The sequence below is a fragment of the Bufo gargarizans genome, chromosome 6 (assembly GCF_014858855.1).
Source record: "Bufo gargarizans isolate SCDJY-AF-19 chromosome 6, ASM1485885v1, whole genome shotgun sequence".
Taxonomy (NCBI): Eukaryota; Metazoa; Chordata; class Amphibia; order Anura; family Bufonidae; genus Bufo; species Bufo gargarizans.
The window spans coordinates 322,348,000-322,361,378 of record NC_058085.1 but is presented as its reverse complement, the minus strand read 5'-3'; the positions used below and the strand labels follow the sequence as shown (position 1 = coordinate 322,361,378).

Below are 13,379 nucleotides of genomic sequence, written 5' to 3'. Positions count from 1 at the left end.
TGTTCTATCTTTTGCGGAGCTGCGGACCGGAAGTTCGGGGCCGTGCTCCGCAAATGTGCAAGCGGAGAGCACATAGTGTGCTCTCTGCTTCACGTCCGGGCCCATAGAGAATGAAAGGGTCCGCACCATTCGGACCCTTTTGCGGATGTGTGAATGGAGCATTAGGCTTCTCAAAGGCTGGGAGGTATGACCAATCTGATTGCTGGCCCCATTTACTGCAGCAAAGTCCTAACTGTTTGCTAGGGGCAACTCCTGCAGATCTCTTACAGCAGGGATCAGCAACCTCAGGCCCCCTGTTCTGAAACCAAAACTTCTATGGAAGTTACAAGAACAGCCAAGTACGTGTGCATGCTGGGAGGTTGTAGTTTCACAGCAGCTGAAGTGCCAAAGGTTGCTGATCCCTGCCCTACAGTCACCTAACCATAAAATACTGAGAAACTACAACTCCCAGCATGCCGTACGCATCCTAAACGATTTCCATCTCTGTTGTGGGAACCATTTTTTTGCAGCCTTTGACTCCACGGCACTATGACCGGTCTGTCACCACGAAACACGTTATTATTACCACAGCCGGGCACTTGTGGGTCAAAGCGCCGCAAAGACATGCAGCCCGGTCTCAAATAAAAAGTCCCAGGTGACGTCAGCCGTTCTGCGTGACGTCATGACGTACGGGCGGGAGTTGTGAAGCTTGCAGCCGGTCCTGGAAGATTGCGGCGGCTGACCGGGCCCCGACATGCCTCTGCTGCAGCTTTGCGGGGTCACCCTGGACTTCCCGTTCACTCCGTACAAATGTCAGGAGGATTATATGTCCAAAGTGCTGGAGTGTCTACAGAAGGTGCGTTCAGCATGGAGGCGCCACGAGTGACAGCTCCTCCAACTCACACCAGGAGCTCCTACAGGCTTCACGTTAGCTGGACACAAGTGGGAGAGGCTTGCACTTGGACATAAAGCACACTAGAGGCAGACTAGGAGGGGCTTGTGCTAGGAGCAGGCTACTACTGGGAGGGGCTTGCACTAGGAGCAGGCTGCTGGGAGGGGCTTGCACTAGGATGAAGCTGCTGGGAGGGGCTTGTGCTAGAAGCAGGCTACTACTAGGAGGGGCTGGCATTAGGATGAAGCTGCTGGGGGGGGGGGGGCTGGCACTAGGAGCAGACTGCTGGGAGGGGCTTGCACTAGGAGCAGGCTGCTGGGAGGGGCTTGCACTAGGAGCAAGCTGCTGGGAGGGGCTTGCACTAGGATGAAGCTGCTGGGAGGGGCTTGTGCTAGAAGCAGGCTACTACTAGGAGGGGCTGGCACTAGGATGACGCTGCTGGGGGGGCTGGCACTAGGAGCAGGCTGCTGGGAGGGGCTTGCGCTAGGAGCAGGCTGCTGGGAGGGGCTTGTGCTAGAAGCAGGCTACTACTAGGAGGGGCTGGCACTAGGATGAAGCTGCTGGGAGGGGCTTGTGCTAGAAGCAGGCTACTACTAGGAGGGGCTGGCACTAGGATGAAGCTGCTGGGAGGGGCTTGCACTAGGAGCAGGCTGCTGGGAGGGGCTTGCGCTAGGAGCAGGCTGCTGGGAGGGGCTTGCGCTAGGAGCAGGCTGCTGGGAGGGGCTTGCGCTAGGAGCAGGCTGCTGGGAGGGGCTTGCGCTAGGAGCAGGCTGCTGGGAGGGGCTTGCGCTAGGAGCAGGCTGCTGGGAGGGGCTTGCGCTAGGAGCAGGCTGCTGGGAGGGGCTTGCGCTAGGAGCAGGCTGCTGGGAGGGGCTTGCGCTAGGAGCAGGCTGCTGGGAGGGGCTTGCGCTAGGAGCAGGCTGCTGGGAGGGGCTTGCGCTAGGAGCAGGCTGCTGGGAGGGGCTTGCGCTAGGAGCAGGCTGCTGGGAGGGGCTTGCGCTAGGAGCAGGCTGCTGGGAGGGGCTTGCGCTAGGAGCAGGCTGCTGGGAGGGGCTTGCGCTAGGAGCAGGCTGCTGGGAGGGGCTTGCGCTAGGAGCAGGCTGCTGGGGGGGGCTTGCGCTAGGAGCAGGCTGCTGGGGGGGGGCTTGCGCTAGGAGCAGGCTGCTGGGGGGGGGGCTTGCGCTAGGAGCAGGCTGCTGGGGGGGGCTTGCGCTAGGAGCAGGCTGCTGGGGGGGGGCTTGCGCTAGGAGCAGGCTGCTGGGGGGGGGCTTGCGCTAGGAGCAGGCTGCTGGGGGGGGGGCTTGCGCTAGGAGCAGGCTGCTGGGGGGGGGGCTTGCGCTAGGAGCAGGCTGCTGGGGGGGGGGGCTTGCGCTAGGAGCAGGCTGCTGGGGGGGGGGCTTGCGCTAGGAGCAGGCTGCTGGGGGGGGGGCTTGCGCTAGGAGCAGGCTGCTGGGGGGGGGCTTGCGCTAGGAGCAGGCTGCTGGGGGGGGCTTGCGCTAGGAGCAGGCTGCTGGGGGGGGCTTGCGCTAGGAGCAGGCTGCTGGGGGGGGCTTGCGCTAGGAGCAGGCTGCTGGGGGGGGGCTTGCGCTAGGAGCAGGCTGCTGGGGGGGGGCTTGCGCTAGGAGCAGGCTGCTGGGGGGGGCTTGCGCTAGGGCAGGCTGCTGGGGGGGGCTTGCGCTAGGAGCAGGCTGCTGGGGGGGGGCTTGCGCTAGGAGCAGGCTGCTGGGGGGGGCTTGCGCTAGGAGCAGGCTGCTGGGGGGGGGCTTGCGCTAGGAGCAGGCTGCTGGGGGGGGGCTTGCGCTAGGAGCAGGCTGCTGGGGGGGGGGGTTTGCGCTTGGAGCAGGCTGCTGGGGGGGGGGGGGGGCTTGCGCTTGGAGGGACATGCACTAGGTGGAAGCTGCCAGGAGGGTCTTTTTAGGGCAGAACCCTAAATAATTGGAAAAGACTGGAAGTCAAAGATTGAAAGATACTGGAGTCAAACCATCTGGGAACGGCTGCCCCCCTAGATGGTGGCCCGAAGCTGAGGGAGACGGTTGGAGGGTTTTGGGCACTAGGAATCAAATCTGCAGGAAGGGTCTTTTGCTTGGAGGTTGAATATTTCACATTAGTGACAAGCAGTCCTCTGGTAGCAGCCTGCACGAGGGGAAGCAGTTGTGTGGGGCTTACAATAGGCAATACACACTTGGTGAGTGTCGGAGGAGCGAATTGTTTTGGTGCTAGAATTCTGCAGTCTTTTCTCCCATCTGCTATTAATCCTTTTTTTTTTTTTTGTCGTTGTCAGGGAGTCAATGGTGTTCTGGAGAGTCCCACTGGCACTGGAAAAACCTTATGCTTACTCTGTGCCACACTAGCATGGCGCCAGCATTTTAAAGATAACATCACTGCACGTAAAATCCAAGAGCGCATGCATGGAGCAGAGATGTTCCCAGACCGACCGGCCGCAGACTGGGGAAGCGGGGAGCCGAGTGGACAGGGATCAGGTATGGGGTGATGTTCATGGAAGCAAACCACAGCTTATGTTTGCCCTGAGATGAATGGAGTGATGGTGGTATGTATTCACACTGGGGAGTCAGGGTTGCTCGTTTTTGTTATCAGTGGCGATGCCGGGCAGCTGGACCCTCCGCAATCATGCATTTGGCATCTACTTTGGGTAGGGGATAAATATGCATGGGCCAGCCCCTTCTCATTATAGAACTTACTGGTATACTTTCTTTCAATTCCTCAGCATTTCCAAGATCTCTGCTTGCTAGCAGTGAATCTAAAGGTTCACTGCAGTCAGCTATAGCGTCAGGACACTTTACAGCATATTCAAACAGTTTCTTAAAGCCATCCCAACAGCTGGGCGGGCACGGGATAGGGCAGGATTTCCAGCGTCTGAATGAAACCTTCTCATCCGTATTCCACCGTCCGTGACCTTGTCATTTTGACAGCTGTGTGTTTTGTTATAATTGTATTCACGCTAGTGGGTCAGAAGTCCTGTATGGGCCTAAATATTCTCGCAGCTGAAGGTTTGTTACAGTGGGTCCAATTAAGGCAGTCCTTTGTGCACTAAACAGCTAGGCTCTAGGCCCAATACATTGTAACAAATTACTAGGACAGAGGGGTGACGATCCGTCGATCAGCTGTATGAAGGGAAGGCGCGCGCAGTGCCGTTTTCCTGTTCGCCGCTGCTTTGCCATAGACATAGCAGCAGCGAGCAGAAAGACTGAGCGCGCCTTCCCTTCATACAGCTGATCGGCGGGGGTGCCAGGTGTCGGACTCTCACCAGTCTGATATTGATGATCGATCCTGAGGATAGGCCATCAGTATTTAAAGCCCGGAGAACCCCTTTAAGAACAATGAAATAGACAGGGGGTACAATGGAGGTAGTCATCTGCATGGAGATGTCACTGGGGTCTATGGAACAAACATGATCAATAAACACCAAGGACAAAAGAGGAATGTCAGCTGTTTTTTCCTTAACTTTTTTTCTATTTTTTTTCTATTTAATTTTTTTATTTTTGAGATGTCTCCATGTCTGGCACCCTTTTTAAAAAGTAACTATTTAATTTTACAGCTTACTACAGTGATATCCCCAAGATTATTTACGCATCCAGAACACACTCTCAGTTGACTCAGGTCATAAGTGAATTGAAGCAGACCACTTACAGGTAAGCTTATGAAAAGGGTCACTGTGGGGTGGAGGCAGGTTAGAAACCACAATTGTCCTCGAAGGGGCTGTGCACTGTTGTGGGGGGTTTGGCAGACCTGCAAAGGGAAGCTTGCTTACCTGCTTCCCAGCGCTAGTTTCCATATGTTCGCTCACTGGCCTCGGCTGCTCCGCTGGGCTGTTTGACAACGCAGTGGTGACTTGTTCCCCTTGCGTCATGACGTGGTCAAGTGATGCAAGGGGAGCAGGTCACCGCTGCGGCCAGAGATTACATCCAGAGAGCCCAGCGGAGCAGCTGAGGCCATAGAGTAAAGGAGTTGGGAAGCCGGTAAGTGTGCTTCGTCTGACACCCCACCACCAAAAAGAGCACAACCCCTTTAACTATCTTACTAACCACCATCTGGTTGTCAAAAGTAAGTGCTACAACATCGTTTATGGTTCTGAATGAAGCGGTATACTGGGACTTCAGTATTAATGACCTAATGATCAATATCAGATTGTGGGGGTCTGACACCATCATCTCCACCAATCAGCTGTTAGTAGGAGGCTCTTCCACAGGAAATAACGGTTTATGGAAGCAGAAAGGGCCATACTCTATGAACTAAGCAATTTACAGTGGGCACCACCAATAAATTAATGTGTAACACCTATAAATCCAATAAAGCAGGCATGCTAGACCTGTGGCCTTCCAGCTGTTGTAAAACTACAACTCCCCCCATGCCCTGCTGTAGGCTGATAGCTGTGGGCTGTCCGGGGATGATGGGAGTTGTAGTTTTGCACTAGCTGGAGGGCCGCAGATTGAGCATGCCTGCAATAAAGCATATAGGCAACATATTCATCAGGGGCGGACACAGACAGCATAGGGCCCCTGTGCAAATTCGCAACCTAACCTATTCCGTCCTAACATCACTTATAGCGATGCAAAACATACAGGGTAAGGCCTCATGCACACGACCGTTGTTTGCTTCCGCGTCCGTTCCGCTGATTTTAGTGTTTCAGGTGCGGACCCATTCATTTCTATGGAGCCGTTGAAAATGCGGATAGTGCATAGTTTGCCATCCGCGTCCGTGGTTCCAGTCCGTCAAAAAAATATAACCTGTCCTATTCTTGTCCGCGGGAAACGGTTCGCGGACCTATTCAAGTCAATAGGACCGCTAAAAACCGCAGAGGCACACAAGATTGTCGTCTGCGTCCGTTTTATTCCTATCATTTGCATGGCAAACCTGTCATAGACATTTTTTTTACCTTCCTTTATGTCTGGTGGTCCTCCAAAAATAAAGGAAGACACACGGAAACAAAAACGGATCACGGAACAACGGAACCCCATTTTGCTGAACGGAACACAACAACGGTTGTGTGCATGAGGCCTAAGGCTAGTTTCACACCTGCGGCACTACGCTCCGGCCACCTGATCCAGCAGAAAATGCAAGTAATCGGCCGTACACAAACCGCAGCATGCAGCGGTTTGTGTCCCGCTCATTGTGGCCGGATCTCTGCCGTACCCCGTTATAGTCAATGGGGCCGGCGGGCATTCTGTCTGCATCCAGCAGTGCTGGATCCAATGAATTCCAGAAGGCTGCCATAGCCTGCCAGAATCACTAACGCAGATGTGAAAGTAGCCTAATACAGGTCCACATACCTCTTCCATCCAGTGACGTCTCCTTTGATGTAGATGTTCTCTTTCCTCATCTTCTCCTTTCAGACCAGACCGCCGTGATGATTTCTTTCAGCCATCTCTTCTCTCTGCAGAGTTTAATAGACCTCTTAGTTTCCTACTTGTACTTCATCCTCCCACCTTCTGAACACCGGTCCCCATCCTGCCACCCCCAATACTATGCCCTCTGTGCTCCCTATACAAGTTACACACATATAGTTCCCCTTCAATAATTATTGGCACACAGTGTCCTAAAAAATAATTGTGCCCAGGAAACAGAGTTCCTGACACTAATAGTGTAAACATAATGTTCCCCAAAAATAATTGTGTTAAGCTGATGCCGTGCCAGGGTGCCCCCCACAGTAATACTGCTCCCCAAAGTCCCACCAATAGAAATATCTATCTACCAGACAACACGTAGTAGCAATAGTGCCCCTACAGTTATAATGTCCCCACTTTTTCCCAGAAGTAATAATGCTCCCATAGTGCTCATACTAGTATTCATAGTCCTTCAACTGTAATAAAGCCCACCATAATGCCCACGGTAGTAGTAATTCTCTTTATAATGTGTTACAGTAAAAATAAAAATGCCCTGTTGTGTGGCAGTATAAAAAATACCTCCTCTTAGTGCCCCCAGTTGAGAAAAGATCCCCATAGTGCCCTATATTTTGTGCCAGTATAAAATACTCCTATATCGTGCCCCAAAAGTGCGCCTCCCCTTGTCCCCATGGTGCCTAAAAATGTGCCAGTATAAAATGCCCCCATAATGTGTGCCAGTATAATTCCCCTATATAATGACCCCAATAGTGCTCCTCTCCCCCCTTCTCCATAGTGCTCCCCTCTTTTCTATAGTGCCCCCCATGTGTGCTAGTATATAAGATAGGGCCCCCAAAGTGCTTCTCCCCTCCATAGTGCCCCCATGTCTGTCAGTATATAAGATTATAAGATAGGGCCCCAGAAAATGCCCCCATAGTGCTCCTTTGCCCCCTCCATAGTGCCCCCCATGTCTGCCAGTATATAAAATAGGCAGGCCCCCCATATGTCAATTGCTCAGCCCCCCCATATGTCACTTGCTCAGAACCCCCCTCCTAATATTAGTTGTTAATTACTTATTCAGGCACCCCCATATCGATGTGAAAGACCCCCATCAGACCTCAGATCAGACTAAAAATAAATAATGAAAACTTACCTCTCCTGCTCCGCTGCTCTCCATGTCCGCTGGGGTGTCCTGATGTGTCTCCAACAGCCCGCACTGCTCAGTCACATGACCTGACTGCATACAGCGTCAGGTCGTAGTGCGCACTGTACGCAGTCAGGCTGGAGGAGACCAGGGAGGAAGCAGAGCCGGAGGGGTAAGTAAGCGCTTCTCTCCACCGCCACCGCCTCTCTAGAGGTGGCCCATTCATACTAGTTAGCGCTTCTGGATGCGCTCACTAGTATGATACTAGTGAACGCTTCCAGAAGCGCTCACTAGTTTAAATGGGCCCCCTCACACGCCGGGCCTCTGTGCAGCTGAAGCGGCTGCACAGGCGATATGTCCGCCCCTGATATTCGAATATATGTATCCTCTTATATATGGTTGTACTGCCTTTTTTTCTACATGTATGCTTTATTGCAGGCATTCTTAACCTGTGGCCCTCCAGCTGTTGCAAAACTACAACTCCCAGCATGCCCAAACGGCCTACAGCAGGGCATTGTGGGAGTTGTAGTTTTACAACAGCTGGAGAGTCGCAGGTTGAGCATGCCTGCTTTATTGGATATAGGGGAGACCCATACGCTGCTGAATGGGCTGCAGTAACCTGACGTGACTGCTACACAATGTATAGGACTGTGCTTCCGGCTTTATACCCTGTGTTAGTTCTGGAGGCTGTGGCTTTTGCTGCCAGCTGATCGCTGGGGATGCCAGTGTCTGACCAACACCCCTCCCCCACTGAACTGATATTCATAACCTATCCTTTTCACAAAGTCAGGATTTGGTCAGTATTTTTCATCAGTACAGGGTACATTCACACGACTATATATTTTGCAGTCCGCAAAATGCAGATCCACAAGATATGGATGACGTCTGTGTTTTTTTTTTTTTTTTTTTTTCCAGACCCATTGACTTCAATGGGTCTGTGAACCGCATTTTGTGGCCAAGTATAGGACATGTTCTATAATTTACGAAATGAACAGTGTGGTCAACTTTCTAAGAAGGTATGTGTATTGCAAGGAGTGATACTCTGCAGAACTACATTTTTTGTCATGGTTACTGCACTTAAGAGTTTACTGATTAAAGAAGGTATGGTACATTAACGGATATTTCTCGTACTTTTTTCCATTGGGGGACACAGACCATGGGTATAGCTTAGAGGTATTAGTAGGAGGGACACTATGCAAATGAAAGAGCTCCTCCTCCTCGGGCTATACCCCCCGACTCCACCAGGAGGAACTCAGTCTTTGCTTAGTGTCTGGTGAAGGAGGTTGACACTCTCTGATTCTACTCCTTTTTGTTATTTTTATTCTAGATGGGGACACAGGTCGGCATGGCGCCTTCCTGGTCCCCCGTGGAGTGCCCGCCGCCGTCTTTGGGACGTTGCCTGGCTGCCTCCATTTCCCCCCAAGAAGATAAGTGGATCCGGGCTCGACCTGTTAGCTCCGGCATCCCACCAGCTGCTGGGACGCCTGCTGCCTACCCTCCTCCAGAGCACTGTTCTCCTGGATTGGAGTCAGAAGTCTGAAGAGGCGCATCCCTGCTGGTCTGGACATCGAGGGAGCATGCTGAGCAGATAAGTATTGCCCAGTCCCTCCCCCTCCCTCTGTGTCTGTTTGTCTGTGGCTACCTGGGTGAGCTTGAAGAAGGATCCTGATGGGGCACTTTCTTCATTTTGGCACTGGAGTACTGGCATCTCTTCCCCTTTAAACTGTGGGCTTCAGCGCTTCTCTCGTCGGGCCTTGGCTGCTGCGCTCTCTCAGCGCCCGCCGGCAGGCCGCTCCTCCATGGCCTCGTTAACCCCTGCTGCACCACGTGAGGGGAGTCGTGGTGTTTGTTTAAATCGCGCGCGCGTGCATATTTTCGCGCGCGCTTATTTTCGCGCGCTTTTTTTCGCGCCATAATGACGCGTTCGGGGGGGCGGAGCCTCGGCATGCCGCTCTGACTCTCCTTACACCGGAGACTCTGTTTGCTCACGGCCGTGCAGCTCCTCATCACTCTACTCCGTTTTGTGCCAGGCAAGCTGGTAGCACAGTGGTAATGCTGCTGCTGCCCCATGTCCAGGCTTTCTGAGTTCAAAGCCCCTTTCAGCCTTCAAAAATTGTTTACATTATTCTAGATGGGGACACAGGTCGGCATGGCGCCTTCCTGGTCCCCCGTGGAATGCCCGCCGCCGTCCTTGGACGCTGCCTGGCTGCCTCCATTGCCCCCCAAAGAAGACAAGTGGATCCGGGCTCGACCTGCAGCTCCGATATCCCACCAGCTACTGGGTCTCCTGCTGCCACCCTCCACCAGAACACTGCACTCCTGGACAAGGAGTCAGAAGCCTGAAGAGGTGCATCCCTGCTGGTCCTGGAGTCGAGGGAGAAGATCTGCAGGAGCAGATAAGTATTACCTGCATCCCTGCCTTACCCCCCTCCTCCACGTCCCTGGGAGCCTGCGGTCCCCGCTTGGGCATCTGCCATGTCCAGCGCGGCCGCTAAATTGGTCTTAGTCGCCAAGGCAACCATGTCCTTTAATCCTGTGGCGCTAACGACTCCATCTCTCTCAGTGGTCCCCACAGTGGGTGACTGACTACGAAGAGGCAGCGTGAGCGGCAGCATCCCACCTCGGATGTCTCCGTCTCTCCACCCCCCTCACCTCGCCTGTGGCGCTTTCGGACTGCTCTTCCCCCTCCCTAGGGAGAGTAATCCGAAGGGGAATTATCCGGCTCGGACGAGCCAGGTCCTTTTTGGACTATAGGGCATTTTCAAATCCTGTGACGCCAACCACCTCTCTAAGTGGTTTTCCACAGAAGACGCCCGACTACTAACAGGGAGCGCGAGCAGCAGCATCCCTCCTCGGATGGCTCCGGCTCCCCCCCCCCCCCCTCGTCTAGAGGCGCGTTCGGGCGACTCTCCCCTCCCTTAGGGAGCGCAAGTCTGAAGGAGAATTTCCGGCTCTGATTAGGTCATGGAGCGGGACCCCTCGCCTAAGCTCTCCACCAGGGTGGCTGACTTAGTGGCGACTGTCCGAGACACCTTTATTCTCCAAGGGGATTCTCCTCCTTCCACTGGTCAGGAGTTCCCCCTTTTTCCGTCCAGGCAGTCGGAGACTACCATGTTCCCGGTCCATGAGGGATTTTTCCGCGGTCATGTCCAGGGCCTGGGGTAGTCTTAATAAGGTTCTCGACCACCCAGCGCATACTTTCCTTTCCCTGCTGATGGCGAGGAGAGGTGTCTCCTCCCCCTAAGGTGGATCCTCCGGTGGCCGGATTAGCCAATTATATGGCCCTTCCTGTCTTAGTCAGTTCCTCTTTCCAGGATGCTGTAGACAGACGCATAGACTCTCTTCCAGGTCCTTTTTTCGCTGGCAGCGCGTCCCTGTGACCTACCTTTCACTCAGCAGGGGTAGCCAGTGCTCTCTCGGTGTGGTTACAGCACCACCACCAGGAACTGGCGGTACGAGATGCGGCTACTAACACACTGGAGTTGGTTCTCCAGATGTCTCAGGCTTCTAAGATTCTTTGCGAAGCTTCTAGGGACATTGTTTCCCTCTTTGCCCGCAGGTTGGCCATCTCTGTCACTCAGCGCGAAGAGATCTGATTGAAGGTGTGGGACGCTGACGCCTCCACCAAGCGTTCCCTTGCTAATCTCCCCTTTGGGGTTTCCAGACCTTATGGGGATCAGCTGGACGAGTTCATCTCTGCATGCCTTTTGCCGTTTCTCATCTGGTAGGCCGTCGCCTGCTTCCTCCGCCGGGGGTCTCAGGTCGCCCGCAAAGAGGCCTTCCTTTACACCAGCCTTCCCGGCACTAGAGGGCCCAGTCAGCCCGCCCTGCTGCTCCTAGGCCTATCACATGTCCCGATTGCGGAATCCCACCATCGATTCCTGCGCTTCGCCATTAAGGGTCGACACTGTCAGTTTGTCGCCCTTCCTTCGGGTTGGCGACCACCCCGCGGGCCCTTGCCACGGTCCTGGACCGCTCATGGCGCTTCTTCGTACCAGGGGCATTCCTTTGCTGCCCTATCGGGACGATATCCGGATAGAGGCCCCCCTCTCTACCACAGACCAAGGACAGCGTCCGGATCACTGTTCAGACTCTGGAACGGTTCGGCTGGCTGGTAACTTTCCCAAACTCCTGCCTCTTCCCGTCCCAGAGGCTCTCCTTCCGGAGGATGATTTTGGACACCTCGGCTGCCAAAGTATTCTGCCAGCCTTCAAGTCCTCCCAGATCCAGGGGGCAGTGTTGCATCTGCTGCGCTCCCCGTGCCTCTCCATTCGGGAATACTTGCAGGTCCTGGGTCTTATGGTAGCCTCTTTCGAGGCCTTCCATATGCCCAGTTTCATACTCGCCTGGCGCAACAGGAGATCCTTTACCTTTCAGCGGGTTCGGGCAGCTCTCCCTTGGTGGCTGTTCCCGATGAACCTGAGGTCGGGGAGTTCCTTTCTCGCATTCTCCTGGACAATCGTCACCACCGATGCCAGCATCCTGGGTTGGGGGGGGGCGTTTTCCAGTCTCGCACGGTTCAAGGGATTTGGTCGGCGGCAGAGTCTCGCCTTCCAATCAACTTTCTGGAACTGAGGGCGATTTTTTTTTTTCCGCTCTCTCTCTCCTATTGGACCTCTCTCCTTGCGGGCCTCCCAGTGCGGGTTCAAATGGGCAATGCCGCGGCCGTGGCCTATATCTACCATCAGGGCGGGACCCGCAGCCGGATGGTGATGCAGGAGGTGAAGAGAATTCTGACGTGGGCGGAGACGCACGTTCCGGTGTTGTCAGCAGTTTACATTCCAGGAGTGGACAACTGGACAGCGGACTTTCTAAGCCACAACAAGGTGGATCCAAGCGAGTGGTCTCTGCATCCAGAAGGGTTCGAAGAAATCTGCCACAGATGGGACCGTCCGGATGTGGACTTAATTGCGTCCGGGTTCAACAACAAGATCCCAGTGGTCCTGGCTCGCGCCCGAGATCCGAAGGCGTACGGATGGATGCGCAGGTGTCTCCGTGGCAGGACTTCAGCCTCCTCTGTTTTCCTCTCCTACCAAAGGGTCTACGCCAGTTCGAGGCGGAAGGGAATCCGACCGTTCTCATCACCCCAGAGTGGCCTCGCCGCGCGTGGTTTTTCGGACGTGGCTCGGTTGCTGGCGGACGCCCCATGGCCTCTTCCCGACAGACAGGACCTACTGTCTCAGGGCCCGTTCTTCCACCGGAATTTACGGTCTCTTCGTTTACCGGCGTGACTGTTGAAACCGCCATCCTGATGAAGATGGGGTTCTCGGATTTAGTGGTTAGGACCATGATCAGTCCGGGGAAGTCTTCTTCCTCCCGGATTTACTATCGTACCTGGATGGCCTTCCTGTCCTTTTGTGAGGGTTCGGGGTTCCCTCCCCTTCGTTTTTCCATCTTGATGGTACTGTCTTTTCTTCAGTCTGGGCTTGTGCAGGGACTGTCGCTTAGTTCCCTGTAAGGTCAGGTTTCGGCGCGGGCCGTCAGAGGTCCCTTGCTCTTAAGGGTCTGGTGGTGACCTTTCTTCAGGGGGTGGCGCATTCGGTTCCCCGTATGTTCCCCCTTTGTCTCCTTGGGATCTCAATTTGGTTCTGCGCGCTCTGCAGTCGGCCCCCTTCGAGCCTTTGAGGATGGTCTCTCTGACTGTTCTCATCTGGACTTCCTTGTGACCATAGCTTCTGATACAGCTACATAGCGTAGTGATTAAAGTTCTGGGCTATTATGCAGTGGCTGTGAGTTCACATCCCATCACGAGCTTTTAAGTCAGACTGGTGTCGAAGCTGGCCACTCTTTCCTGTCAGGAGCCTTTCTGGTTTTCCACCAGGATTAAGTTGTGCTCCGTCCAGTCCCCTTCTTTTTGCCCAGGGTGGTCTCTCCCTTCCACCTTGATGAGGATCTTGACCTGCCTTTCTTTTGTCCTTCTCCGGCTAACCCCAAGGAACGCACTCTGCATTCCCTGGATGTTGTACGGGTCCTGAAGGTGTATCTCGCGGCTACTGCTTCCGTCCGCCGTTCTTGGCGCTCTGGA

The 13,379-nt window shown here is 54.3% G+C and overlaps 1 protein-coding gene across 1 annotated transcript in view; it reads left to right on the top strand.

The window, feature by feature from the left end:
* The first annotated feature begins 569 nt into the window (after nucleotides 1–569).
* Nucleotides 570–13,379, top strand: part of RTEL1 (regulator of telomere elongation helicase 1) — a 102,151-nt gene continuing 89,341 nt past the window's right edge. Inside the window, exons 1-3 of the mRNA XM_044299679.1 lie at nucleotides 570–835; nucleotides 3,153–3,351; nucleotides 4,428–4,521. Of these exons, the coding sequence (XP_044155614.1) occupies nucleotides 734–835; nucleotides 3,153–3,351; nucleotides 4,428–4,521 (395 nt within the window). The 5' untranslated portion in view covers nucleotides 570–733. The remainder of the gene's footprint in view (nucleotides 836–3,152; nucleotides 3,352–4,427; nucleotides 4,522–13,379) is intronic.